Source organism: Ranitomeya variabilis, chromosome 7, assembly GCF_051348905.1.
Source record: "Ranitomeya variabilis isolate aRanVar5 chromosome 7, aRanVar5.hap1, whole genome shotgun sequence".
Lineage (NCBI taxonomy): Eukaryota > Metazoa > Chordata > Amphibia > Anura > Dendrobatidae > Ranitomeya > Ranitomeya variabilis.
In genome coordinates, this window is record NC_135238.1 from 53,017,245 (window position 1) to 53,044,488 (window position 27,244).

The window sequence follows — 27,244 nt, forward strand, 5'->3', positions numbered from 1 at the left end:
CTTAAAAATAGCTGTTACTTATTCAAATCTGTGAAAATGTGCGATTTGCCCAGAACCCATTTGTGCCAGGCTGGAGTGACTTGGATTTCATGTGGGGCATCAGTAGGTATGTAAATCAGGTGTTAGATTAGTGGCACAAAGGCATCTAACCCCCTCAAAATAGCTGTTACTTATTCAAATCTGTGAAAATGTGCAATTTGCCCCCTTTGATGCCAGTTCTGATGCCCAGAACCCATTTGTGCCAGGCTGGAGTGACATGGATTTCATGTGGGGCATCAGTAGGTATGTAAATCAGGTGTTAGATCAGTGGCACAAAGGCATTTAACCCCTTAAAAATAGCTGTTACTTATTCAAATCTGTGAAAATGTACGATTTGCCCACTTTGATGCCAGTTTTGATGCCCAGAACCCATTTGTGCCAGGCTGCAGTGACATGGATTTCATGTGGGGCATCAGTAGGTATGTAAATCAGGTGTTAGATCAGTGGCACAAAGGCATCTAACCCCCTCAAAATAGCTGTTACTTATTCAAATCTGTGAAAATGGGCGATTTGCCCACTTTGATGCCAGTTCTGATGCCCAGAACCCATTTGTGCCAGGCTGCAGTGACATGGATTTCATGTGGGGCATCAGTAGGTATGTAAATCAGGTGTTAAATCAGTGGCACAAAGGCATTTAACCCCTTAAAAATAGCTGTTACTTATTCAAATCTGTGAAAATGTACGATTTGCCCACTTTGATGCCAGTTCTGATGCCCAGAACCCATTTGTGCCAGGCTGCAGTGACATGGATTTCATGTGGGGCATCAGTAGGTATGTAAATCAGGTGTTAGATCAGTGGCACAAAGGCATTTAACCCCTTAAAAATAGCTGTTACTTATTGAAATCTGTGAAAATGTGCGATTTGCCCACTTTGATGCCAGTTCTGTTGCCCAGAACCCATTTGTGCCAGGCTGGAGTGACATGGATTTCATGTGGGGCATCAGTAGGTATGTAAATCAGGTGTTAAATCAGTGGCACACAGGCATTTAACCCCTTAAAAATAGCTGTTACTTATTCGCATGTGTGAAAATTGGTTCTCTGCCCACTTTGATGCCAGTTCAGATGCCCAGAACCCATTTGTGCCAGGCTGGATTGACAGGAACTTGATGTGTGGCATCACAAGGTATGCAAGTCAGGTGTCAGATCAGTGGCACAAAGCCATTTAACACCTTTAATACCATACCTCAGTGCCCACTTTGATGCCCATTTTTGTGCCAGCCTTCTAAATTTTGTATCTGTTTTTAAGTGTATTCACAAAAGGACACATGACCGCATATTATTATATACTCAGAATGGTTTATTTTTATACAAAAACCTGACAAAAACAGAAAATAAAAAATAGCCGAATAAGAAACTGCTGAATAAGAAACCAACTTCAGCCCGAATAAGAAACTGAACGAATAAGAAACCAACTTCAGCATCGTCACTTTGTCAGAATGCAGCATTACTGCTGCACAAGGTGGCTCTTTTAGTTCTGGGTGCTGTAACTGCCAAAATAATCAGTTTTGTAATTTGTCAGAAATACCTTGTCTTCAGTCAAGGAGGCCGTCGTTTCCCCCCTGCTTCAGACGCCACACAGCCGTCACTCAAATCTTCTTGGCGCCGGGCGCCGCCTCCTCAGCGCTGTTTTGAAAATAGCCGGCGCCTGCGCTCTTTTTTCCCGCCTGGTGCAGGCGCAGTGAGCGCTGCCCGTCTTTACTCATATGCAGTCTCGGTGACTGCGCCTGTGCGGCCACCCTGCTTGTGAATCCCAGCCCCGCAGTGACTTATGATTTATTCACATTGCGGGGCTGGGATTCACAAGCAGGGCGGCCGCACAGGCGCAGTCACCGAGACTGCATATGAGGAAAGACGGGCAGCGCTCACTGCGCCTGCACCAGGCGGGAAAAAAGACTGCAGGCGCCGGCTATTTTCAAAACAGCGCTGAGGAGGCGGCACATGGCGCCAAGAAGACTCGAGTGACGGCTGTGCGGCGTCTAAAGCAGGGGGGAAACGCCGGCCTCCATGACTAAAGACCAGGTATTTTCTGACAAATTAAAAAACGGATTATTTTTCTAGTTACAGCACCCAGAACTAAAAGAGCCACCTTGTCAGAATGCAACATTACTGCTGCACAAGGTGGCTCTTTTAGTTTGAAATGACTGGGGGGGGGGGGGGGGGGGGGGGTGACCGGTTCCCTTTAACATTTAGGGAAGAATGTGGAATGAGTCTTTAAAAAAAAAAAAAATTGTTCCTTTCTTGCCTCCTATAGAGAAACATAGTCTTTGAAGTATTTCTCCCATGGCTTAAAGGGAATCTGTCAGTAACGTTACACGAAAAGATAATGGTGAACGAGCATTCTTAAAGAGAACCTGTCACCAGGCTTGGCCAATGCGAGTATAAGCCCTCGATCCAACCTGTAAGAGAAGAAAAATAGCGCTTTATTATACTCACCTGGGGGGTGGTCCGGTCCAATGGGTGTCGCTCTTCTTGGTCCGGCGCCTCCCATCTTCTTGATGTCCCTGTCCTCCTGCTTGCTTCATGTGGATGACGCGTCCCTGCGTCATCCACGTGTGCTCCCCGGAATCGCGCTCCGGCGCAGGCGTACTTATCTGCCCTGTTGAAGGTAGAGCAAAGTACTGCAGTGCACAGGCGCCGGAAAAGGTCAGTGAGGCCCAACACCTGCGCACTGCAGGAATTTGCTCTGCTTTCAACGGGGCAGATAAGTACGCCTGCGCAGACTGCGATTCCAGGGAGCACATGTGGATGACGCAGGGACGTGCGAAGAGAAGGTTTCTGCTTCTCTTGGCAGGAAAAATGCTGCTGAAAAAACATACTTTTTTATGTGTTTGTCTACAGCAACAATGCTTTTTGAGCTAAATAGAGAAATTTAGAAAAAAAAATGTGATGTAATTTCTTCATTCAACACCACCTTTTTCATGCTGATTCGGTTGCATCAGAAAGAGGCTACTTTCACACTAGCGTCGTGCACTGCACGTCGCAATGCGTCGTTTTGCAGAAAAAATGCATCCTGCAAAAGTGCTTGCAGGATGCGTTTTTTCTCCATTGACTTGCTGATTAGCGACGCAGTGCGACGCATTGCCACACGTCGCAACCGTCGTGCGACTGTTGCGTCGGACCGTCGCCACCAAAAAACGTTGCTTGTAACGTTTTTTGGTGCGCCGTTCCCATCTTTTCCGACCGCGAACTCCGCCTCCCCGCACCTCACAATAGGGCAGCGGATGCGTTGAAAAACAGCATCCGCTGCCCCCGTTGTGCGGCGCATTCACTGCTAGCGTCGGTACGTCGCTACGACGCAAATCGTCCAAATCTAGTGTGAAAGTAGCCTAATGGGATTAGGGCTTGGTGTAAGCAGCTGTCATTGACACCTAGCTCTAGGCTTAAGGTACCTTCACACTGAACAACTTAACAACGATAACGATAGCGATCCGTGACGTTGCAGCGTCCTGGATAGCGATACCGTTGTGTTTGACACGCAGCAGCGATCAGGATCCTGCTGTGACATCGTTGGTCGGAGCTAGAAGGCCAGCACCTTATTTCGTCGCTGGATCACCCGCTGACATCGCTGAGTCGGCGTGTGTGACGCCGATTCAGCGATGTCTTCACTGGTAACCAGGGTAAACATTGGGTTACTAAGCGCAGGGCCGTGCTTAGTAACCCGATATTTACCCTGGTTACCAGTGTAAATGTAAAAAAAAACAAACACTACATACTTACATTCCGGTGTCTGTCGCGTCCCCCGGCGTCCGCTTCCCTGCACTGTGTCAGCGCCGGCCGGCCGTAAAGCAGAGCACAGCGGTGACGTCACCGCTCTGCTTTACGGCCGGCGCTTACACAGTGCAGGGAAGTGGACGCCGGGGGACCCGACAGACACCGGAATGTAAGTATGTAGTGTTTGGTTTTTTTTACATTTACACTGGTAAACAGGGTAAACATCGGGTTACTAAGCGCGGCCCTGCGCTTAGTAACCCGATGTTTACCCTGGTTACCCGGGGACTTCGGCATCGTTGGTCGCTGGAGAGCTGTCTGTGTGACAGCTCTCCAGCGACAACACAACGACGAAACAGCGACGCTGCAGCGATCGGCATCGTTGTCTATATCGCTGCAGCGTCGCTTAATGTGGCGGTACCTCTAGTAATGAAAATGTGTCAGCCTGATACCCTCATTTCATTACTAAGCCGATAAGTAAACACACACATGGTCACCAGCCTATGTAGGAGCCTTAACAGAATGAACATACATAGGCTGTGACCAGACCACAACTGTTAATTTTAAAGAAAAAAAAAATATTGGGTGGGCTCCGAGTAATTTTAATAGCAAGCAGAGGGAAAGCTGAGGGCTGATGTTAATATTCTGGGAAGGAGCCAATAGCCGTAAAGGTTGTCACGCTATTAATATCAGCTCACAGCTGTTTGCTTAGAGTTTACAGGGGGACCCCAGAAAAAAATTGACATAGGGTCCCCCTATAATATCCAACCAGCAAAGGCTAGTCAGACAGCTGCGAGCTGATATTAATAGCCTAGGAAGGGGCCATGGATATATTCCCCTCCCAGACTACCAACATCAGCCCTCAGCCACCCCAGAAAATGTGCGTCTATAAGATGCGCCAAATCTGGCACTTAGCCTCGCTCTTCCCACTTGCCCTGTAGCGGTGGCAAGTGGGGTTGATGTCCTCTTTGTATTGTCAGGTGACCTCAAGCCCACAGGTTAGTAAGGGAGAAGAATCTATAAGACACCTATCCATTACTAATCCTATAGTAATATGGTATAAAAACACAAACCCAGAATAAAGTCCTTTATTTGAAATGGTGACAGACTCCTTTTAATAATCTTAATTAAACCATACTCATCGAACATCTAATCCACCGACTTCAACGTCTCCTGCAACAAAAATAAAATAATAAACCACAATATTTCTCACCTATATGCAGGGAAGATAATCCATAATGTCCCACAACGATCCTGATCACTTTGAGAGCAGTCACATCAGTGATGTGACTGCTGTCAAAGACAGCCGGCAATACATTGACAGGAGGTAATCGCTTCGGCAGTTTATCACTGAGCAGCCGTGAGAGAGTGCATTGGGGTTCATCAGCTGATCAGCTCTGGTGCTCTCCTTTACGGCGTCACTGCTGCGTGGGAAAGTTCTGCTGCGGGGGAAAGTTCTGCTGCGGGGTGCTCCTTCTGCCTTCTAAATTTAGTGGGTTAATCTGCCTTGAGCGGTGCGGGCACTGCTTCTGGCCGTGTCAGCTGTCATATCAGCTGACCAGCCGGTGGGTACCACCTGCACACAGCCATCTGCGATTGCCTTCGCGTGTATATACTTCTTAGTACTTGCAAACCATGATGTATATATACTGCAAATGTCAGGAATGGGTTAAAGTGAATGTTAGCAAAGTTAGCATATACAGGTCCTTCTCAAAAAATTAGCATATAGTGTTAAATTTCATTATTTACCATAATGTAATGATTACAATTAAACTTTCATATACTATAGATTCATTATCCACCAACTGAAATTTGTCAGGTCTTTTATTGTTTTAATACTGATGATTTTGGCATACAACTCCTGATAACCCAAAAAACCTGTCTCAATAAATTAGCATATCAAGAAAAGGTTCTCTAAATGACCTATTACCCTAATCTTCTGAATCAACTAATTAACTCTAAACACATGCAAAAGATACCTGAGGCTTTTAAAAACTCCCTGCCTGGTTCATTACTCAAAACCCCCATCATGGGTAAGACTAGCGACCTGACAGATGTCAAGAAGGCCATCATTGACACCCTCAAGCAAGAGGGTAAGACCCAGAAAGAAATTTCTCAACAAATAGGCTGTTCCCAGAGTGCTGTATCAAGGCACCTCAATGGTAAGTCTGTTGGAAGGAAACAATGTGGCAGAAAACGCTGTACAACGAGAAGAGGTGACCGGACCCTGAGGAAGATTGTGGAGAAGGACCGATTCCAGACCTTGGGGAACCTGAGGAACCAGTGGACTGAGTCTGGTGTGGAAACATCCAGAGCCACCGTGCACAGGCGTGTGCAGGAAATGGGCTACAGGTGCCGCATTCCCCAGGTAAAGCCACTTTTGAACCATAAACAGCGGCAGAAGCGCCTGACCTGGGCTACAGAGAAGCAGCACTGGACTGTTGCTAAGTGGTCCCAAGTACTTTTTTCTGATGAAAGCAAATTTTGCATGTCATTCGGAAATCAAGGTGCCAGAGTCTGGAGGAAGACTGGGGAGAAGGAAATGCCAAAATGCCTGAAGTCCAGTGTCAAGTACCCACAGTCAGTGATGGTGTGGGGTGCCATGTCAGCTGCTGGTGTTGGTCCACTGTGTTTCATCAAGGGCGGGGTCAATGCAGCTAGCTATCAGGAGATTTTGGAGCACTTCATGCTTCCATCGGCTGAAATGCTTTATGGAGATGAAGATTTCATTTTTCAGCACGACCTGGCACCTGCTCACAGTGCCAAAACCACTGGTAAATGGTTTACTGACCATGGTATTACTGTGCTCAATTGGCCTGCCAACTCTCCTGACCTGAACCCCATAGAGAATCTGTGGGATATTGTGAAGAGAAAGTTGAGAGACGCAAGACCCAACACTCTGGATGAGCTTAAGGCCGCTATTGAAGCATCCTGGGCCTCCATAACATCTCAGCAGCGTCACAGGCTGATTGCCTCCATGCCACGCCGCATTGAAGCAGTCATTTCTGCCAAAGGATTCCCGACCAAGTATTGAGTGCATAACTGAACATTATTATTTGATGGTTTTTTTGTTTGGTATTAAAAAACACTTTTATTTGATTGGTCGGGTGAAATATGCTAATTTATTGAGACAGGTTTTTTGGGTTATCAGGAGTTGTATGCCAAAATCATCAGTATTAAAACAATAACAGACCCGGCAAATTTCAGTTGGTGGATAATGAACCTATAATATATGAAAGTTTAATTGTAATCATTACATTATGGTAAATAATGAAATTTAACACTATATGCTAATTTTTTGAGAAGGACCTGTAGGTCCTGATCCCCTGTTTCAGGGCTTCAGACAGAAGCCAAGGAAGCCTTTTTTTTTTTTTTTTTTTTTTTTTTTTTTTTTTTTTTTAGGGATCGTACAACCAGCCATTCATTCTATCATGGATTTTCAAAGCCATGACACCTGTCTCATCAGGTTTAAGAGATTTACGTAATAATTAATGCATTTTGTAGTGTGAAGTCTGGTGCCAAATCTGCTTTTAAGAACAGAATAATTAGTGATTTGGATGGCAGCCTCTTTTACTAAGTGGCAAATTCTCTAATTTATTGCAGCTGCTCAGCAGCCATTTGTGAATATTGAGTACGGTAGTTTAGCAATAAACACCTGAGACATGTGCACACGTTCAGGATTTGCAGCAGGTAAAACGCTGATTGAAAGATCTTCAGTTTTGCTTCATTTTTTTCATGGTGAAGATTTTTCCCAGGTTATACAGTGCTCAGCATTCAGAGAACTGGTAGATCTGCAGCAGAGAAATCAAGGATTTTATCAAAACTGGAGCACATAGCCCAGTAAGTGATACATCACTGGATTCAGGGTCTCTTCTGCATCATGCTGCTCTCAGATTAGGTAACAAACACTTGGTGATAGGTTGCTGCTTTAAAAAGAATCTATTAGGGCAGTGTTTAGCTGGTGATACACATTAGATAGCTGTCGGCTGAACTCTCACAGCTTCCCGTCCTCGGAGCCAAGCATTCCTGTGTTCCGGAGAGAGCGCAGTAAGTTGCTGCCAGAATTATCACACAGCGTCCTCTCTGGCCGGGCAATTCGTTTGCCCATAAGCTGCTTTTCTATTGCTAATGCAAGTCTATGGAGAAAAAACGCATCCTGCGGGCAACTTTGCAGGATGCGTTTTTTCTCCAAAACGATTCATTGCGACGTCCGTCACACGACGCTAGTGTGAAAGTAGCCTAACAGGGCAGTGTTGTGCAAAATAAAGGATTGCGCCATATATAAGGGAGGAGGCTATGTAATAAGGGGCTGCGCTATACATAAGAGTATACTAAAGGACAGCGCAATATTTAAAGGGAGGTTGTTTTACAAACAAATATTACTCCCATCTCTCTGTACACATACAGTATAAAGATCTCCAGCCCACAACTTACCGATGATGTCTTATGTCTTTTTTTTTTTTTTTTTGTTGACTCTTCTTCTGGACAAACCTTCATGTTGACTCGTCTTGTCACACTGATCACCGGGGTCCTGAAAACGTCAAGGTCCCATATAAGTACACTTGTCTCCTAAATAAACCCTGCTCTCCTGAATACAAATACACAGTAATATACAATAAGTCATAGCCATGCGGTGTCTGACATGAAACGCAGCGAGTGAGTTGGGCTCTGTGCACACGTTCAGGATTTCTTGCAGAAATTTCCTGAGCAAAACCGGACATTTTCTGCAAGAAATCCGCATGCGTTTTTTTTGTGCATTTTTTTTTTTTTTCCGGAGATTTCCCAATGCAATGATATAGTGGGAAATCTGCAAAATTAATGAACATGCTGCGTTTTTTACCACGATGCGGTTTTTTCGCTGAAAAAAACGCATCATGTGCACCAAAATTGTGGAATGCATTCTAAATGATGGGATGCATAATGTATGCTGTTTTTTATGGCGAAAAATCCGCAACGTGTGCACACAGCCTTACTGTGCAGGATGGCTCACAGAGGCATCCACATGATGCAGGTAACGTGCTCATTTGGGAGTTCCCCCCTGTATCCACAGGACAGCTGATCACTTGCTGATTGCTGGGGGGCGACCCCTGAGACCCTCACTGATCCTGAGAGCAGGACCTTAAAATATCCTGTTATAGCGGTGCAGCCGCCACCACACCATCGCTTGTCTACTATCAGCCCGTAGGCCCAGTGATGGGTAAAATGAGAAACAGCGCTTTACTTAACCTCCTTGCCATAGCTTCACCCTTTTGTTGGTTCTTGCTGTCTACTGTGGAGATATATATATATATATATATATATATATATATATATATATATATATATATATATATATATATATATATATATATATTAATAATAATATATATGTATATATTTATATTCTCTTCTGGGTGGGGGTAGACATCAGGTGAACGCTGCAGCCAATCAGAAGAGGAAGCCAAGAGACCAGCGATGAACGCTGGCTGCAGTACTGAGGTGGGATGGAGGGTTGGTAGGTATGTATGCTTAAGTACAAGCATATGCATACCCATGGTGTTTCGGGGTGTTGCCCCTCATCAGTGCAAAATGAGATGTGTTTTGGCTAGATGAGAGGCTCTGGAGCATGCATGGCTTATAAGTCTCCTCACTCTGACATGCCAGGATTAGCTTTTTACACTCCACAGGGAGAAACGTGACCCCTTAGACCCCAAACCAAGACACATTTCTATGACTATACTATAAAAATATGTCCCTTTTGTGTCAGCAAGTAGAGAGTTTTGGTAGCCCGACAAATACATCATTGCGGCCTTTAAATCACCCGGTGTGCAAAATTGTCAAAAAGTATCTGGAGGCGAAGTATATCTGCTGCATATTCACTCGTGCCATCCTCTCCTATCTTCTGGTTTTTCTTTAGTTGTTGATGATCTCCGCTTCATCGAGAATAGGAAGTGTGGGAGCGACGTCTCTTATGTTCCCCTCTTCTGCATGCCTGTTATTCCAGGCCTGTCTCTTACATTGCACCCAGCAGCACAGGAAGGGTTGGGTCAGTACATGGATTCGTTAGGCAAGCACTAATTAACATTACTGTGGGTTGTAGAAATGAAAGGCTCTGCTCACACTTGTTTCCCTTTAATTAATCAGTTGCTGGACCGAGCAGTACTAGAAATAATGCCGCTATAAAATATCCAGCAAAACTGATTCCTGACTGATCCATGTCTGTTTTTCCTCTCTGTAGATCTGATAGTGCTTCATCTGACCACGACGGTTTAAAATACTCCACATCCAGAGATCGGGGCACTTCTGCCTCCTATGGATCACACACTGCGAATCCAGCTGGGCGACAGAAGCATGACGAAGTCCGGGTTCACACTGAGGGGCACAATGAAGAGGAAGGTAAGGGCGCCGGGGATGGCGGCACTGATTCCATCTCATGGATTTACTGGTAAAGGTGTATGCATTTCATGGTGACTCTGGGGGCTATCTCTTGTAAAACTCTGTATGCCAAGCTCTATACATTGTTTTTAATGGTGTGGTACTGTATTATTCATCCATAGGACTGACTGCGAATGACCATGGCATGTGTCATGGGACCGCAGCATTCAGCTGAATGGTAGTTTATTGAAAAGAAGAAATGATACAGTACTGTGTTGATATATAGTATTGGAGCAGGGTTTTTAATGGATTTATATTATTTTATGTTATATAGATCAATTAAAAAAAAAAAAAAAAAAGTAAATGGAGAAACCCTTTTTAAAGGGGTTTTCCAGTTTTGGAAACCCTCCTCCTACCTTGCCTCTTTTCTCTATTGCCCTTCCTGGGTCCGGTGCAAAGTCTTTGTCGCGGCTTCCTGTGCCTGTTATTGGCTGCAGTGCTGATGTCATGTCATCAACACTGCAGCCAATCCGTGAGCTCAGCAGCTCACCTTGTGTGGCGCCGCTGAATCTGTTATTTGCTCCAGCGCTGCCGATGTGCTGCAGGCAACAACAGACACTGAGAGGAGCGGAGGAGACTCGGCGCTGGACTCGAGGGAGAGTAGAGCACTTCTAGTTTAAAATAAATAAATAAATACTCCACCTCGGGAAAAGGGATTTCCTGAACTAGTAAAGCATTTTTAAAGGGGTTTACCAGGACTGTATATCTTTATTATGTATTTATTTTTACTACAGATATAAGAACTGACAGGCAGGTAGTTGCTAAGTATCTGATTTTTGTGCCCAGCCCCCATCTAGGCTTCTGCTCCCGTCTGCTCTGTTGATGGGGTGTGACTACCTATGTCACGCTGATGACAGTCGGCACCCTGCTGCCTAACTGCGGGGAGCCAGCAGCCAAGCTGCATAATGTCAGCAGTCGTATCCCGTCAGCAGAGCGGACCGGAAGAGGAAGAGCTGAGTCGCCGGCAGGAGCGGTCTGTGCGCTACTACCTGCCATTTAGTTTTTAGGCCCATAGTGTGTACTATATGGTTTTTAGCTTTGGACAATTCCTACTTTTTGGGAGGGTTTTTTGAGAAGTTGCTCACACTGTCACCCTAATGAGATCAGCTGCAATTTGTGAGGAAATTGGAAAGTAAGGGTTTGTACACATGTTGCATTTTTGCAGCGTGTTTTGTGTGTTTTGTGTTTTTTTTTTTTTTCTATTAACAAAACCTAGAATATACAGTACAGGCGTGTTATCAGCATTTTTTTCTTGCTTTTTTCACCCATTCATTTGAATAGGTGACAAGCACTGCAAAAACGCTGAAAGAGTTGATTTGGCAAAAACTTAGGCTCCAAATACACACGGAAAAAAAAATGCAGCGTGTGAAATAAGATTTACGAAATCTGAAAGCCCCTTTAAAGGGAACTGGTCATGTCCTCAAACGCTTTTAACCTACAGAAATGGCGCTAATCTGCAGGTTAATGTTGCTATAAAGCTGCGTGGTCATCACCTGGAAGCACGGCTGCCGCTGCTTTCTGTGTAAGGTGGTGTAAGCATTGATTGAAAGTAAATAGTTTTTTTTTCTTACCTTCTTTAGATGGCTTCAGCGTCAACGGAGGATCTGGAGAAAATGCTTTTGGTCGGAAGTCGTTGGGGCAAGAGCTGAGGGTTAACAATGTGAGCCCTGATTTCACTGTTCAGCATGGAAACCGTGCTTTAGCCACAAAAGATATGAGGAAAACCCAGGGTACGTAACCCCTTGTACATCGGATACATGTTCAAGACTATGGTCCTTTCATGGGATATTCGTTCTTCTTGTACCTTCACTTGTCTGTTGCTGGTTCTGTACCTTTTATGAATAACCAATACATAGAAGACTTGATATCTTTTGTTCTTTTCTGACGAGGTATCCAGTAATGGAGGCCATTGTAGCTCTATGGAGATTGCCGCCTTATTATTCATTGATTCATTGTCCCCCATTACCACCGCTGTCTGTCACCTGCCGATTATGTCCATATTCTTGGATGATGACGCTAGTGTGCTGAGCAGGTACATGGCGACTGTCGAGATATGGCTACACAACTTGACAGGTGCCGTACTTGTTACAGGTGGGCCTTCCCTACGACTGCCAAGTTATCGCACAAGCCAAACTGGAAGTAACACGTGCCACTGAACTCTTTGCAGTTTTACACTTTGCTGTTCGGCTTGTTATCGGGCCTACACATCTTAGTTTGGTGCGTTTTATGCAACTAAACACAATGCTGGAAATCATAAAGTAACAAGAGGAAAAACAAAGTTTGTTCTGCTTTAATTTCATATTCTTGCAATTTTCTGATTGTTCCAAATGTCGTCATCTGCAGAGATATTTGTATGTTTCTACTGTGAAGCTCCGTCCATGGACTTGGCTCAATGGAGAACAGCACTTGGACTAAAGTGTGCCTATCATTTTAATAAGACTTCTCAGTCACTTCTTCATTGAGTGACACAAGAACCATGGGTTATGCTGCTTCCCGGAGACTGACACTAAGAAGACATCTTAGAAAAAAGTCGTCTCCTCCCCAAGAACCTACATCTGGCCAGTCTACACCCAGTTTAGCTTAAGCCTCCTTCACACGTCTGTATAAAAGCAGTACCAGAAATAAAACGTTCTGGTGTAATCTGTGTGCCATCCATGTTTTCCCAGTATGGATAAAGTAAGAATGATATTCCGAAGCTATTCATATAATTTGGAATGTTAAAACATAGACAGCACACAGATACCATCCATGTGCCGTACGTGTTTTTCACGGACCCATAGGCTTGTATTGGCCCTTGTCATCCATGCTGCCGGAAAAGCGGACGTGTCTCCGTGTGGGACATGAGAAGATCACGATAGGTTATAATGGGTACGTCTGGAATCAGTTAAAAAAACGAATGCCACACGTACCGAAAACATGTACATGTGAAGGAGGCCCGAGTGTCACGTTGGAGGCAGATACAGGTCTTAAATTTGACTATGATGTTTTCATGCAGGGCAAGTGCTTCTTCATAGGTGAGCCCGCCAAGCTAACACCCTCAGTATTGTATATCGCACAGGCAGCTCTCTGACCATTGTTTCTTAGCCAGTCAGCACGACAAGCAAAGCTTCCCGTAGGGCTGATCACTCGGGTTAGTTTTCCCACCACAGTGACGTCTTTAGGACATCCCATGGTTCCTTTGTCCTCCAATAAAGCATCTGAGAGATCATCATGTTTGGTACTCACCGTAAAGAAATCTTTACCGTAGCCTTCATTGGGGGACATGGCACCCTCCATTGTTTGAGGAGGGTCTCTGTTTTGCACCTACTGGATGGTGACTGGCCAGGTATAGGCTGTTGAGGAGAAGATTACTTTTTTTTCTAAGTTGTATTCCTAGTTCCTAGTGGCTGCATATAATCCATGCTTCCTGGGTCGCCCGATAAAGGCTATGAGAAAAATTTTACCCTGAGTACCAAAAATCCTCATTTAAGCCATATTGAGACGTTGCAAATTTTGATCAGTTGAGGACAAAATGTTGAGACCCCAACTGATGAGTCAACAAGAACAGAAGTGCTGAGCTGAGAGCTGTAGCCCTTTGTTGGCATTCTGCTACTCTCTACAGTGATATATAGATTCGTAAAGTTCATAAACTTTCGTTAATTCTGTGGGGGAGAAACCAACTGAAGTGAAGGGACTCAGCTTTTGCTCCTTCATTGGAGCGATTGATGAGGTCCCAGAGATCCATCCATCAATATTTCCGACACGTCCAAAATTTGTTTTACTTGTAGGCACCCAGAAAGCGAACTGTATATTTAGCCCTGATGACATATGGTTTGTTTCTTACTATTTTATCTTACTTTATCAATTCTTTATTTTGCTAGATCGATCGCTGTCCTATTCTGATGAGTCTCGGCTGTCGAATCTTCTACGCAGGATCACCCGAGAAGACGACAGGGACCGAAGACTGGCTACTGTTAAGCAACTGAAAGAATTTATTCAGCAGCCGGAAAACAAAATGGTGAGAATGCCGTTCTTTCTGTGTTACACTGTATGATGCCACAGTCAGGAGGCTATTGTAAACATACAGGGAGATTGTAGGCGATGGCCGAGCGTCCACACTATTTATTGATGCAATTGTGCAAATTTTAATTAATTAAGCTTTTATTCTGGCTCAATTTGTTTGACTTTTATGTCGTATTGCAAAAGTCTAAGTGCAAAAAAGCAAATTGAGTGGCATTCTGCTTCCCACCAAAAACAAAAGTTGCGTATTGGCAGCTGCTTCTGTTTTTAAGAGATTGTGAAAAAGTTTTGTTCTTCCCACCTTATTTCACATGAAGGTGATGACTAACTTTTTAGCTAAACTAGATTGTGCAGTTTGCGAAACTTAAGAGGACCTTTCTCCAGTTTGAGCCTGTTAAACTGGCCACATCATGGAATAATGGCTGCAAACCTGAATGAAATGTTTAATTTCTCACCTGTGGCAGAGATATTGGTTTGTAAAGTTGAGGTGATCATAAAGTCAAAGACCCCAGGGGGCTTATCTAGGGGGTGCTTACTTTTTTTTCCTTTTTCCTGCTTATGATTGGTTAGTGTCATGCAGGAAACTAAAGTAACTGCACATCTCTAATCTCCTTTGTGAGCTGACTGCTGGCATTTACTGTCTAGTGCAGTGTTGCTTTTCATTACAAACTCCTGTTGCAGCTTTCATGTCAAGTGTGGGGGAAGGAAAGTGAAGCCGAGCTGGCTGTCTTTACAGTTCCCTTGCAGCTATCGTCTCAGGGCAACTATCATCTCTGCTCTACTCCCACCCCCCACACTGACTGCTGTGAGAAGAGTTGTTTGTAATGAGACACAGCTCTGCTATACTTTTCACAGTAAATTCCTGCAGTGATTGAAGCACGGCTGAGTCATTACATGTCTCACAGGAGAGAGCTGGGTCTGACCTCTAGGGGCTTGATATTTGGCTATTTTTATTATCTTTTGATGGGCTGTTATCAGCACCTCTAGGAGCCAGATGTAAACTGTGAAAGGGGTTGGAAGAACACAAGTAAAATAATTCTTGCAAAAATGGAATCTCCGTTCCATTTCAAGGGAATAGGAGTTTGTGCAGCAGCCACCACACTGTGACCAGAGCCAGCTCCGTTCGCTGCTTATATCTTGGCCACCAGAGGTGACAACAGGAAGCCCAGAAAAACCCCTTAATTTGCGGCTCCTATTACACATAAACTGTCTCTGGACTATATTGATTATCTCCTGTGCATAGGTGTAAATGATTTGTTATTGCATCAGTCAGGAAATGCAATGTCTGCTATTACACAGTCATTAAGCCTTTGACCGCTGATTTCTCTGTATCCCTGGGCAGGTGCTGGTTAAACAACTTGACAACATCCTGACCGCTATAAACGATGTGTTAAATGAAAGGTTCGTATTGGGCTGCATGTATGTAAGGGTTACGTGGAAGGCCTTCTATGTGACTAAAGTTACCAATGACGGATCAATATTCTAATGGAATGATCAGTTCACACGTTGTAGATGTGGCATATGCTGCTGAGACCACCCTGTTTACATGTGTACGTGACAGAACCGCTCAGGCTGTATTCACACGTACAGCATTCAGTGCAGAATTCATCCCTCAAGTCTGCAGCACTTTACATCACCATTAAAGTGAATGTGGATTTCACAACCCCATTTACGTGGAGCAGATAAAACGAGAGCATGCTGCAGAAGTCAAATTTGCCACATACTTTCTTTCCTGTGTCTACATTCTGAGTGTTCAGTACACAACCATACATTTAATAATTTTATCTACGGTACTGTAGGGACGTAAAATTGGTAAGCTGTGTGTACATAGTGTTGCATACCCGCTCTCGGCACGCGACTTGGGGTTGCGCCTGCAAGGGTTAATCTATCTCCTCACTCAGTCCAGCATTCAACCTCTGTCCTATGCTGTAATGGGAGCATAAATCACACACCGACCCGCTCATACACGCTGCCACCACTCACCGAACACACGGGCGATGAGTCCTGGAAATATTACTGCTACTACTGTCTGCCACTCCTAAGGCTCACACAGTTTAAGGCTATGGATTCTTTAGAACATACAAGATTCAACTTGTTAAAGTTTTATACTTTAATACAAAAAGGTACAGTGCTTACAATAAGATAAAAGGCATAAAAATATGGTAATAAAAAGACATACAACTATACAAAACGGTTATAAAAATTAACAGGAGAAAACTTACAGAAATGGCTAACTTTGTAGTCTGCTTTCTGCTCCCTGAGAGGGGGATGAATATGGACTGGAACACATCAGCTCGGCTGCCCCTCAATCTGTGAACACAATTCTATGTATACAGACCTAATTTATAGAGTCACCCTGGAGGTCAGATTTCTAGAACAGCCTCTCGGGTTGATATTATAATTACTTGTTTTTCACTGGGCCATGGCCACTCCACCAATGAATATATTATTTTCTTTGAAATTCTTTGTGTAAAGTTTCCCACAGATAGTGTCAGGCTGTAATTGACATCTCTCTTCAAAAGCACTAGAAGGTGTGAAATGTTTCCCTTTCCTGGTTCCCAGCAAGACCCCCTGGCGAGATTGGAGACTGTAGACTGCTTGCTCAGGATAACATATGCTGTGAGACCTGCAGTCTCAGGACAGATGTTAAATTATTGCTAGTCACACATATATACCTATACATATTTCACTACACACATAAATACCTATACATATTTCACCACACACAGGAATGAACATACACAACCCCTAGTGTGGGCGGCACGGTGCTGGTGGTCCCTCTCAGTTGGTCTTGTGTTGTTTTTTTTCCCTCCACTTAAACTTAAAGAATGTGAACATGGAAAATGAGAAAATGGATTTGTTTCACCTGATCCAGGTTCCCTGGACGGGAGCCACCTCTTGCTTGACTGCACTGGCGTTTTCTGTTATCATTAGTCCGCTGGGGGAAAAGTCATTGTTGCACGCGCACGCGCACACACATCATACCAGGGTGGTTTATGAAAAGAGGAGCCATGGACCTCCGGACTTCTGTCTAGTGGCCACTATGGCTTGTGTAGTAAAAGACTTTGATGTTGACGGTTTCTACTTTTTGTTTCTCCAGTAGTAAACTTCTCCAGGAGCTGCGGCAGGAGGGGGCGCAGTGCTTGGGCTTGCTCTGTGCCGCCCTGAGCTATGAGGCGGAGAAGATCTTTAAGTGGATTTTTAGCAAATTTAGCTCTTCTTCCAAGGATGAAGTCAAACTACTTTTCCTGTGTGCCACCTACAAAGCTCTCGAAACCGTAGGAGAAAAGAAAGCCTTTTCCTCTGTGATGCAGGTGAGAATAGAGCCAAAGCATTATTGTTGTGGCTGAAGTTATGGATTCTCGATCCTGAAAACGAGTGAGCTGCAGCACTGGTGTATCCAGACTGGTGATGAGCGAACGTGCTGGGATAAGGTGTTATCTGAGCATGCTCGTATGCTAACCAAGTGACTTCGGTGTACTTGAAACGTATTTTAAGAGTCTCCGCGGCTTTTTGACAGCCGCAACACATGCAGTGCTTGGCTACCAAACAAGCAATCCTTGCATGTGTTGCAGCTGTCGAACAGCCACAGGGACTCTTAACATGTTTTTCAAGCACGCCGAAGTCACTCTGTAAGCACATGAGCATGCTCAGATAACACCTTATCCCAGCACGTTCGCACATCACTAGTCCAGACTCTTTGGCTGCAGAGCAGCGCTCCTGTCACCCGGTTCTACAGTAAACTGCCGATGGCCCTATTCTCCTCACTGGGGGCCATGCGGCAGCGCCCTTTCGTTAGTGGATGTTGCTTGCCCACTAATCATAAGATAGGAACGCCCTTTTACATTTGACAAAACGTGAACGTGAGTTGAGAGCACCACTGTGATCTGATAAGACTAATGGCCGCTACGTTCTTGTGATTGATATTCAGCCTTATTTTTTGTGTACATTAATGTTTATTGTTGCCTTTTGTATTTTAGTTGGTAATGACCAGCTTGCAGTCAATCTTGGAGAACCTAGATACGCCAGAACTGCTGTGTAAATGTGTGAAATGCATTTTGCTCGTGTCCCGCTGCTACCCGCATATCTTCAGCACAAACTTCAGGGTGAGCTTTCCTACCTATAGGTATTAGAATAATGGAGACATTATCTTGTAGTTTCCTGATGCATTTATTTAGTTTTCATTTTATATAATCGTTATCTGATTGGACTCAACCTCTTTGCTTCCACTTCTAGGACACTGTTGACATTTTGGTTGGATGGCACATTGACCTTACACAGAAACCTTCGCTCACACAGCAAGTGTCAGGTAATGATATTTCCCGGACAGACGCTCACCAAGGCCGGTTGTACGTCCTCCGAATTCGGACCTCAATGTTCAGACTGGCTGTAAGGTCTCCTGGCCCGAACTCCTCAGCCTCATATATGACTGAGGCTGTTGGATATGGTCACAATACCATGCGACCAGTCCGTGTACGTGCCATGGATAGGACTTGCGTATCTTTCCATATATTCACTTGGATAAAAAATGCAGCATTTTCTTTCAATGTGTTACATGTGCCTGATGATCCTCTGACCGGGCAGCACATAATAATGTAATTTGTCATATAATTATGTCTACATTTACCATTGTTTCATTTTTTTCTGTTATTTATTTATTGAATTTTCTTAAGCACCTTAAAGGTCTTTTTTTTTTTTTTTTTTGCTTCTGCTTGCAGGATGGCTACAAAGCCTGGAGCCGTTCTGGGTTGCTGACCTTGCATTTTCCACTACTTTGTTGGGGCAATTTTTGGAAGACATGGAAGCCTATGCCGATGTAAGCAGCTTGATACGGTTTGGTTTAATGGGATATAATGTGGGTTGTATTGCAAATGCAGGTAGCTTTATGTGCCTTATTGGCTTTCTTCCTATACAGTAAGCAGTACTTTATGTTGTCCCTGCAGTTTATAATGACCATGACACTTAGATCAAATGTGTGGCTGGTTCAGCCATGACTGGGGACTCCATTGTCTTATACTGGTCTCCTTGAGGATTTTTTTACTTTGACAAATATTCAGCTGTGGGGCTCTTGCTGCCAAAATCCTCATTTAATGACTCTTGCGTTATTTTTTTTCCCTTTTCAGGATCTTGGTAACATTGCCTCTGGTGAATCTGTTGATGAAGACATTCCTCCTCCATCAGTTTCCTTGCCTAAGCTCGCTGCTCTTCTCAGAGTATTCAGTACGGTGGTACGAAGTATTGGAGAGCGATTCAGCCCAATCAGAGGACCCCCGATAACGGAAGCTTACGTAACAGATGTAAGGGAAAAAAAGGTTTGACCTACAAATAAGAAAAACATCTAAAGTTCATGGAGTGGGAACATTATGAGGGTCTTCCACACTTGGCATGAACTTATATTGTTAGAGGGGGCCCCCTGTAAAAGCAGCTATTTGCTGGGAGCCAGACATTTGGCAGATCAGATGATTGCTGTCACCACTATGAGAAGGGTGGATCTGATGATACAGCTTCTTTAAATGTACTTCTATGGAGCCGCTTTAAACCCGTCCCGACATCCCCCGTATATGTGTTTTCGGGCTCAGGAGCTGAGCCTGCACCATATCCAGCCGATGCTGGCTGTTTTATGCTTATACAGCTGTGTTCTGCAATCCACTTGTATTGCAGTAAATAGAACAAGCAGTTAGATGTTGGCAGGGTCAAGTCTGATCTTAGAAGAAAAGTCAGCGGTCACTCCACACCACGGTGTGTACACTGCCATGATTCCCCGTGCATTTGATTGGTCACATGCAAACTGTTTTTTTCTCAATTCTCCTATAGAGAAAAGCCGGGTGAGTTTAGTCGGCTTGTGACCGCAAGTAAACAAATCGCATACATGTGGTTTCATAAATGCCCCTCTGTACAGGGAATACAGGGGATTAGTGACAATGTGCATGTCGCCCACTGTCACGATTCAGCTGTCAGTACATAGTGACTGTAGACTTATTTTCTTCTGAGACTGGACAAGTCATTTAATGAGTTTCTCGTTGTCATTTATGTGATTTTTTTTTTATGGCCATTACATTTCCCTCCTTAGATCTTGTATCGAGTGATGAGATGCGTTACTGCAGCCAACCAGGTTTTCTCTTCAGAGACCGTATTGACAGCAGCCAATGAATGTGTTGGCGTTCTACTCGGTAGCCTGGACCCCAACATGGCAATACACTGTGAAATGGTGATCGCATACGGGTTAGATCAGCTGGAGAACTGCCAGACGTCTGGTACTGATTACATTATCTCTGTCCTCAATTTACTAACCCTGGTAAGTGCACTGCATCACGCTTCTCATTAATATTTTGGAAATTGTGAAAAATTGGTGTAGGCTGGTTTGTACTTTTAGTGGCATGGCCAAAAAACACTTTTATTTTTATTTTTTTGATATTTTAAATTGAAACTTGCATCACACCCTCTTATTTGTTTCATTGGTAGTTGGTTAAACTATTTTTTTTTTTTTTCAAGCTTCTAAAAATTACCGAAAAGTATCTTCTTGGGTAATGTACCCACCCATAGCTTAAAAATGGTCATTTTAAAAAAAAAAATGTATATTCTCTTGCCTAGTTGTAGATAGCACGGTTGATTTTCTTGGGGTCAGTAAGAGCTACTGTGAGCAGAATTGCCAACGTAAAGGACCACAGATTTAACACTTCACAGACATTGCATGCTCACCCGCAGGGTCACCCTTCCGTGATCTTGTTGCACACACAGTGGATCCTCAAAATGGACAAAGATGCCGGGGGCATCCTTGCCATCTTACAACAAAAATAGTATAAAGTAAAAACCATAAAAATGCAGCAGGCCTGATGCAGGTCATGTCTTCCCAATGTGTAGTAGTTGTAATAATAGCAAAATCAACATACAGCCCTGGCACACCAGCCTGACCAAAGAACTGAGGCGAGCTTCCAGGGCTGCAGAGCGGAGATGGAAAAGATCCCACTCCAACGAGCACTTCATCGCATTCAAACAGTCCCTCACTACTTTCAAGACCACACTCGCCACAGCAAAACAAACCTACTTCTCATCTTTCATATCCTCCCTGTCTTACAACCCTAAACAGTTATTCAACACCTTCAATTCTCTCCTCCGTCCCCAGCACCTCCTTCCTCCCCACTTTTCTCCTACGCCTCATTGGGGGATGGTCCTGTGTCCCCCAATGATTGGCTCGGAGAAAAAGATTTTACGGTGAGTACACAAAAATCTCCTTATCTCAGCTGAAGACTTTGCCTCATTTTTCAAGCAGAAGATTGATAACATCAGAGACAGTTTTGGTTGACAACCCCCAGAGCCCTTCCTCCCAACTGCCCAGCCCTCCACCTCCAAAACCAACTTCTCCACCATTACAGAAGATCGACTCTCCATTCTACTCTCAAGATCACAACTCACCACCTGTGCACTTGACCCGATCCCTTCCCACTTCATCCGAAACCTCGCCACAGTCTTCATCCCAACCCTAACCCATCTCTTCAACCTATCACTAACAACTGGTGTTTTCCCCTCAAGCTTTAAACATGCCTCCATCACACCTATCCTCAAAAAGCCTTCTCTTGACCCATCCTCTGTATCTAGCTATCGCCCTATATCACTTCTCCCCTATGCCTCAAAACTACTGGAACAACACGTTCATTTTGGACTGTCCTCCCATCTCTCTTCCTGATCCCTCTTCGACCGTTTACAATCAGGCTTCCGGTCACACCACTCCACTGAAACTGCCCTAACTAAGGTCATCAATGACCTAGTAACGGCCAAGAGCAAGCGACACTACTCTGTCCTCCTCCTGGACCTGTCCTCTGCCTTTGACACAGTGGACCATTCCTATTACTACAGACCCTCCCATCCCTTGGCATCACAGACTTGGCCCTATCCTGGATCTCATCATACCTAACAGACCGGACATTCAGCGTCTCACACACCACCTCCTCACCTCGCCCCCTATCTGTCGGAGTCCCGCAAGGTTCAGTCCTAGGGCTCCTGCTCTTCTCCATTTACACCTTTGGCCTGGGACAGCTCATAGAATCTCACGGTTTTCAGTATCACCTCTATGCTGACGACACACAGATCTACATTTCTGGACCAGATATCACCTCCCTACTAACCAGAATCCCTCAATGTCTATCCGCTATTTCATCCTTCTTCTCCGCTAGATTTCTAAAACTTAATATAGACAAAACAGAATTCATCATCTTTCCCCCATCTCACGCGACCCCCCCGAACAAACCTATCCATTACAGTAAACGGCTGCCCACTCTCCCCAGTCCCACAAGCTCGCTGCCTCGGGGTAATCCTTGACGCTGATCTCTCCTTCAAACCACATATCCAAGCCCTTTCCACTTTCTGCCCCCTTCAACTCAAAAATATTTCAGGAATCCGTACATTCCTCAACCAAGAATCTGCAAAAACCCTAGTCCATGCCCTCATCTCCCGCCTCGACTACTGCAACCTCCTGCTCTGTGGCCTCCCCTCTAACACTCTCGCACCCCTCCAATCTATTCTAAACTGCTGCCCGACTAATCCACCTGTCCCCCGCTATTCCCCGGCCTCTCCCCTCTGTCAATCCCTTCACTGGCTCCCCATTGCCCAGAGACTGCAGTACAAAACCCTAACCATGACGTACAAAGCCATCCACAACCTGTCTCCTCCATACATCTGTGACCTCGTCTCCCGGTACTTACCTACACGCAACCTCCGATCCTCACAAGATCTCCTTCTCTACTCCCCTCTTATCTCCTCTTCACAATCGCATACAAGATTTCTCTTGCGTATCACCCCTACTCTGGAACCCTCTACCACAACACATCAGACTCTCACCTACCATCGAAACCTTCAAAAAGAACCTGAAGATCTACCTCTTCCGACAAGCCTACAACCTGCAGTAACCACCGATCGACCAAACCGCTGCACGACCAGCTCTACCCTCACCTACTGTATCCTCACCCATCCCTTGTAGATTGTGAGCCTTCGTGGGCAGGGTCCTCTCTCCTCCTGTATCAGTTATGACTTGTATTGTTTAAGATTATTGTTTTTATTATGTATACCCCTCCTCACATGTAAAGCGCCATGGAATAAAAGGCGCTATAATAATAAATAATAATAATACCTCCAATGAGAAAAGTAGTATAGTTGTTCTGATTGGCTACGTTGCTTACACCATGTGCAGTAGTTTAGGTATCCATAGTTACGACCACTCATATAGTGACAGGTGCTAGTGGTCGTAACTCAAGATACCTAAACTACTGCAATGCCCTGCGCATGAGGTAAGAGACAACAGTTATCAGGAGAACTATACTATATTTCTAATTGGAAATAGGTGTAATAATATTAGCTAATGCTGCATATTGGAATAGGATCTTGGAGGTGGGAATATCCCTTTAAAGTAGCACTGTATTGCTCCCCTGCCTTTACAGACCAGGTTTTGCTTTGGCTACCCAGCATGGGATACCTGCTCCCTCTTTTGTGTCCTATTTGTAGTTATGCTGCCTTCACAATGGACAAAATGTAAATTTAATTAGGTTCTGAAAAGTAATCCTGGAATTACACAGGTCATTGTGCTGTATAGAGGGATATGTCTTTTATTTCTCAATTATCGTAGTGGCTACTAATCACTGACCATGTAAGCATATGTGGAATTGCTCAGACTTGAAAATTGATATTCTAGAATTGCAAAATTATAAATCTCAGAATTGTAAAAAAAGACACCTTTCCTTTAAAATAAATAAATTAAAAAAGGTAACCTACTTTTCTACAAGTTCAGTGTTTTATTCTTTCAGATTGTGGAACAGATTAATACGAAATTACCTTCTTCGTTTGTGGAGAAACTCTTCGTACCCACCTCAAAGCTGCTTGCACTAAGATTCCACAAGGAGAAGGAAGTAAGCACTTGTCTGGTTTTGGGTCTATATTGGGTGTAAAAGTCTAGACTTTCAGATTTAATTAAAGGGGTTGAACAAAAATGCCAAGTTCTTCTCACAAAATTAGAATATCATCAAAAAGTTAATTTATTTCAGTTATTCAATACAAAAAGTGAAACTCCTATATTATATAGTCATTACAAACAGAGCGATCTATTTAAAAAATTAACTTTTTGTTGATATTCTAATTACTCTGTCGCCTCATTGGGGGACACAGGACCATGGGTGTTATGCTGCTGTCCACTAGGAGGCGACACTATGCATAATCTGAAAAAGATTAACTGTGGCTCCTCCTGTGCAGTATACACCCCTGGACGGCATCAGCCTTCTCCAGTTTTTGCTTAGTGTCGCAAAGGAGGCACACCTAAAGATTTTTACTCCGTTTTACTCCGTTTCCCGCTTTCCGACGGGATTACAGATGAAGAAAAGAGGGTCTTCTGTGAGACCCCCGGCATGGCTCCTTCCTCGGCCCCCTATTATGGGGTGCCCAGTTGAAGTTGAGATGGCTATTCCCCATGCTGCTCCTTCCCCAACCCCTCGGGTGTTGGTTCGAAGTCGAGACCCCCCTCCTTCCCCAATTCCTTTTGGTTTCTGGGTTGAGGTCGAGGCGAGGATAAAGGCCCCTGACGGTGTAACAACAGCACCCTCCCTAATCCCCCTCTGGGGGTATTAGGTTGAGACACCTCAGGTAGGGCCTGTACAGGCAGCATCCTACAGCTCCCAGCAATGGGCCAGCACACTGCGCCTGCATCCAGGGACCCCAGCCCAGCTGCGGGCTCCTGTTGGGGCCGGGGGGAGTGCAGGCAGGCATGGCACATACAGACACAGGGCTCCCAGCGTCCCTGTCTCTGCGGCAGCACCAGATCTATACTGCCTCAGGGGGACCCCTCACCGGGCTCCCCCTTCCGCTTATAGCCCCACCGCCATCCTGCCTTCAAATCCGGAGGGGTCCGGTTCAGATCCGACCCCCTCCCGGACTTTCGCGCCGGCCTGGAGCCCTTCTGGGCCTCAGGCATCTAATTTAGGCCCCGGCTTCGGCCTAGCTGAAGCAGCAGCCTCCTCTCCGCCCCCCGGCCCGCCCCCCGGATGACAAATATGACACTCTACAGTGTCATACAAGGGGCGGATCGAGACAGAAAGGGCGGGTTTTTGATAGCCTTGCCGCCTTTTTCCAGCTCTCTGCCCCCTTCTCCTCCTCTCTCCTCTGTCTCTGCAGCCATTTTCGGCTGCAGATTAACCCTGCTTATCCCGGTCTGCAGGACCAGGCAGCCAGTCTCCGGGGGGCACAGGACTGTGGATCTTCGGTGCTGGACCTCGGGGCACACTGGTGGGGTAAGATCACAGCTGGGTTATTTTTACTCAGCTGTGAATCCATATTACCTATAGGACTCCCCTGTAGGTTCTCTACCCCTGTAAGGTCCATCTGCTGGCAGCACCTCTGCACTTTGTGCACTATGCAGGGCTCAAGGTCCAAGAGAACCAGGCAGATCTGCTATTATGCATTCTGCACAGCCTGCGGGACCGCTCTCTCCAGTAGTAGCACGTACCCGCATTGCCAGAACTGTATATAACCTAATGTGTCACTCGGTGTCTAATGCCACGCCGGAATGGGCTACTCAGTTCTCGCAATCTATGACGCAGTCTATAGATAACCTAACTTCCACCTTGCTCTGCAGGGTCATGCCCCGGCTATGACCGTTACCCAACAACGGGAGAGCTTGACTCAGGAACCAGATGACCCTGGCACATCCACGTCTAGGTCAGGACGCAAGCGGATCCATAGATCAAGTCCATCTGCGTCACCCCATAGCACACGGTCATCCCCCTCTAGGGAGAGACACCGTAGCTCCAGGTCATCTAGACCGTCCCGTTCCAGGGACAGACGATGCAGATCTCCGCAATCACCAACCGGAGAAGGCCTTCTCCCCAGCCCACCCAGCAGGGGACGCCTCAGTGAGATCCCAATCCCTCCTAGCAATACAGCGCTAGTTGAGGACATAATATCTCAGTGATACACAGGATTCGGAAGGCATCTGCGGCTCTGACTCGGACAGAGAAACGGAGGGGTCCCTGATCCCAATCCCTCCTAGCAATACAGCGCTAGTTGAGGACATATCGTCCATCCATCGGGTGCTGGACATTTCTGATCCGCCACCAGAGGTCCCAGAACATAAGATTTTCTTTAAAGGACCTCTGAAGCCGCCTAAGGTTTTCTCGAACCACCCAGAGTTTAAGGCGATCCTTAAAAAACAGCTCTACAGCCTGAGAAAAAATTCGCTAATCGCAAATATCTGGGGGCAAGGTACCCCTTCCCACAGAAGGAGGAATGGACAGATCCACCTGAGGTGGATTAAAAGTCTCCAGGCTATCAGCACAGACCCTCCTTTTCACTGCCAGATAGTTCAACCCTCAGGGACGCAGCAGACCGGCAGGTAGAACGCATGGCTCGTTCAATTTTCGAGGCAGTAGGGGCAGCCATGGCTCCCGCGTTCGCCTCAGCTTGGGCTGCCAAGGCCATCCTGACCTGGGCAAAGAATTTACAAGCCTTCCAAGCATCCGCTCCTGAACTGTCGGACCAAGCGGTTCAAAATGCAGTTGTAGCAGATTATATGCTCCATGCAGCTCTGGTTTCAGCAAGGGGAGTCGCGGGGACAGCATCAAACGCCATCACGATTAGGCGTATCCTCTGGCTGCGGGAATGCCAAGCGGACGCAGCCTCAAAGGAGTCCCTCACGCACCTCCCCTACCTCAGTGGGAGTCTCTTCGGTGAACAGTTGGACACTGATATCCAACGCCACAGGGGGTAAGAGTACTTCTCTTCCCCAACTGAAACCTAAACGCACTTACAAGAAGCGTAACCAAACTCGATTCCGATCCTTTCGGAATTCCTCCAGCTGGTCCGTCTCCCGTCCGGTACAAAATCGTATCCGTTCCCCACGCAGGGATAACTCACGATCGACGCAAAGGTCGGACAAGACCTGGCAGTCAAAAGCAGACCAGTCTAAGCCCAGAGGAGGAAAATCCCAGACTTCTCCTCCTCATGACTCACGGACTCCGGATAACACCACACCAGTAGGCGGCCGACTTTTGTAAAACCGCCAGCCAAGGCTCGAGCCTACCACCAAGCGGTCTCCTCGCTTTGTTAATCA

The 27,244-nt window shown here is 45.4% G+C and overlaps 1 protein-coding gene across 1 annotated transcript in view; it reads left to right on the forward strand.

Moving 5' to 3' along the window:
* The window catches only part of SMG1 (SMG1 nonsense mediated mRNA decay associated PI3K related kinase), a 120,905-nt gene that overhangs the window by 25,914 nt on the left and 67,747 nt on the right, over positions 1-27,244 (forward strand). The window contains exons 2-12 of the mRNA XM_077275101.1: positions 9,965-10,122; positions 11,742-11,891; positions 14,022-14,158; positions 15,503-15,561; positions 17,261-17,474; positions 18,141-18,266; positions 18,397-18,469; positions 18,879-18,976; positions 19,284-19,457; positions 20,231-20,455; positions 23,955-24,056. Of these exons, the coding sequence (XP_077131216.1) occupies positions 9,965-10,122; positions 11,742-11,891; positions 14,022-14,158; positions 15,503-15,561; positions 17,261-17,474; positions 18,141-18,266; positions 18,397-18,469; positions 18,879-18,976; positions 19,284-19,457; positions 20,231-20,455; positions 23,955-24,056 (1,516 nt within the window). The remainder of the gene's footprint in view (positions 1-9,964; positions 10,123-11,741; positions 11,892-14,021; positions 14,159-15,502; positions 15,562-17,260; positions 17,475-18,140; positions 18,267-18,396; positions 18,470-18,878; positions 18,977-19,283; positions 19,458-20,230; positions 20,456-23,954; positions 24,057-27,244) is intronic.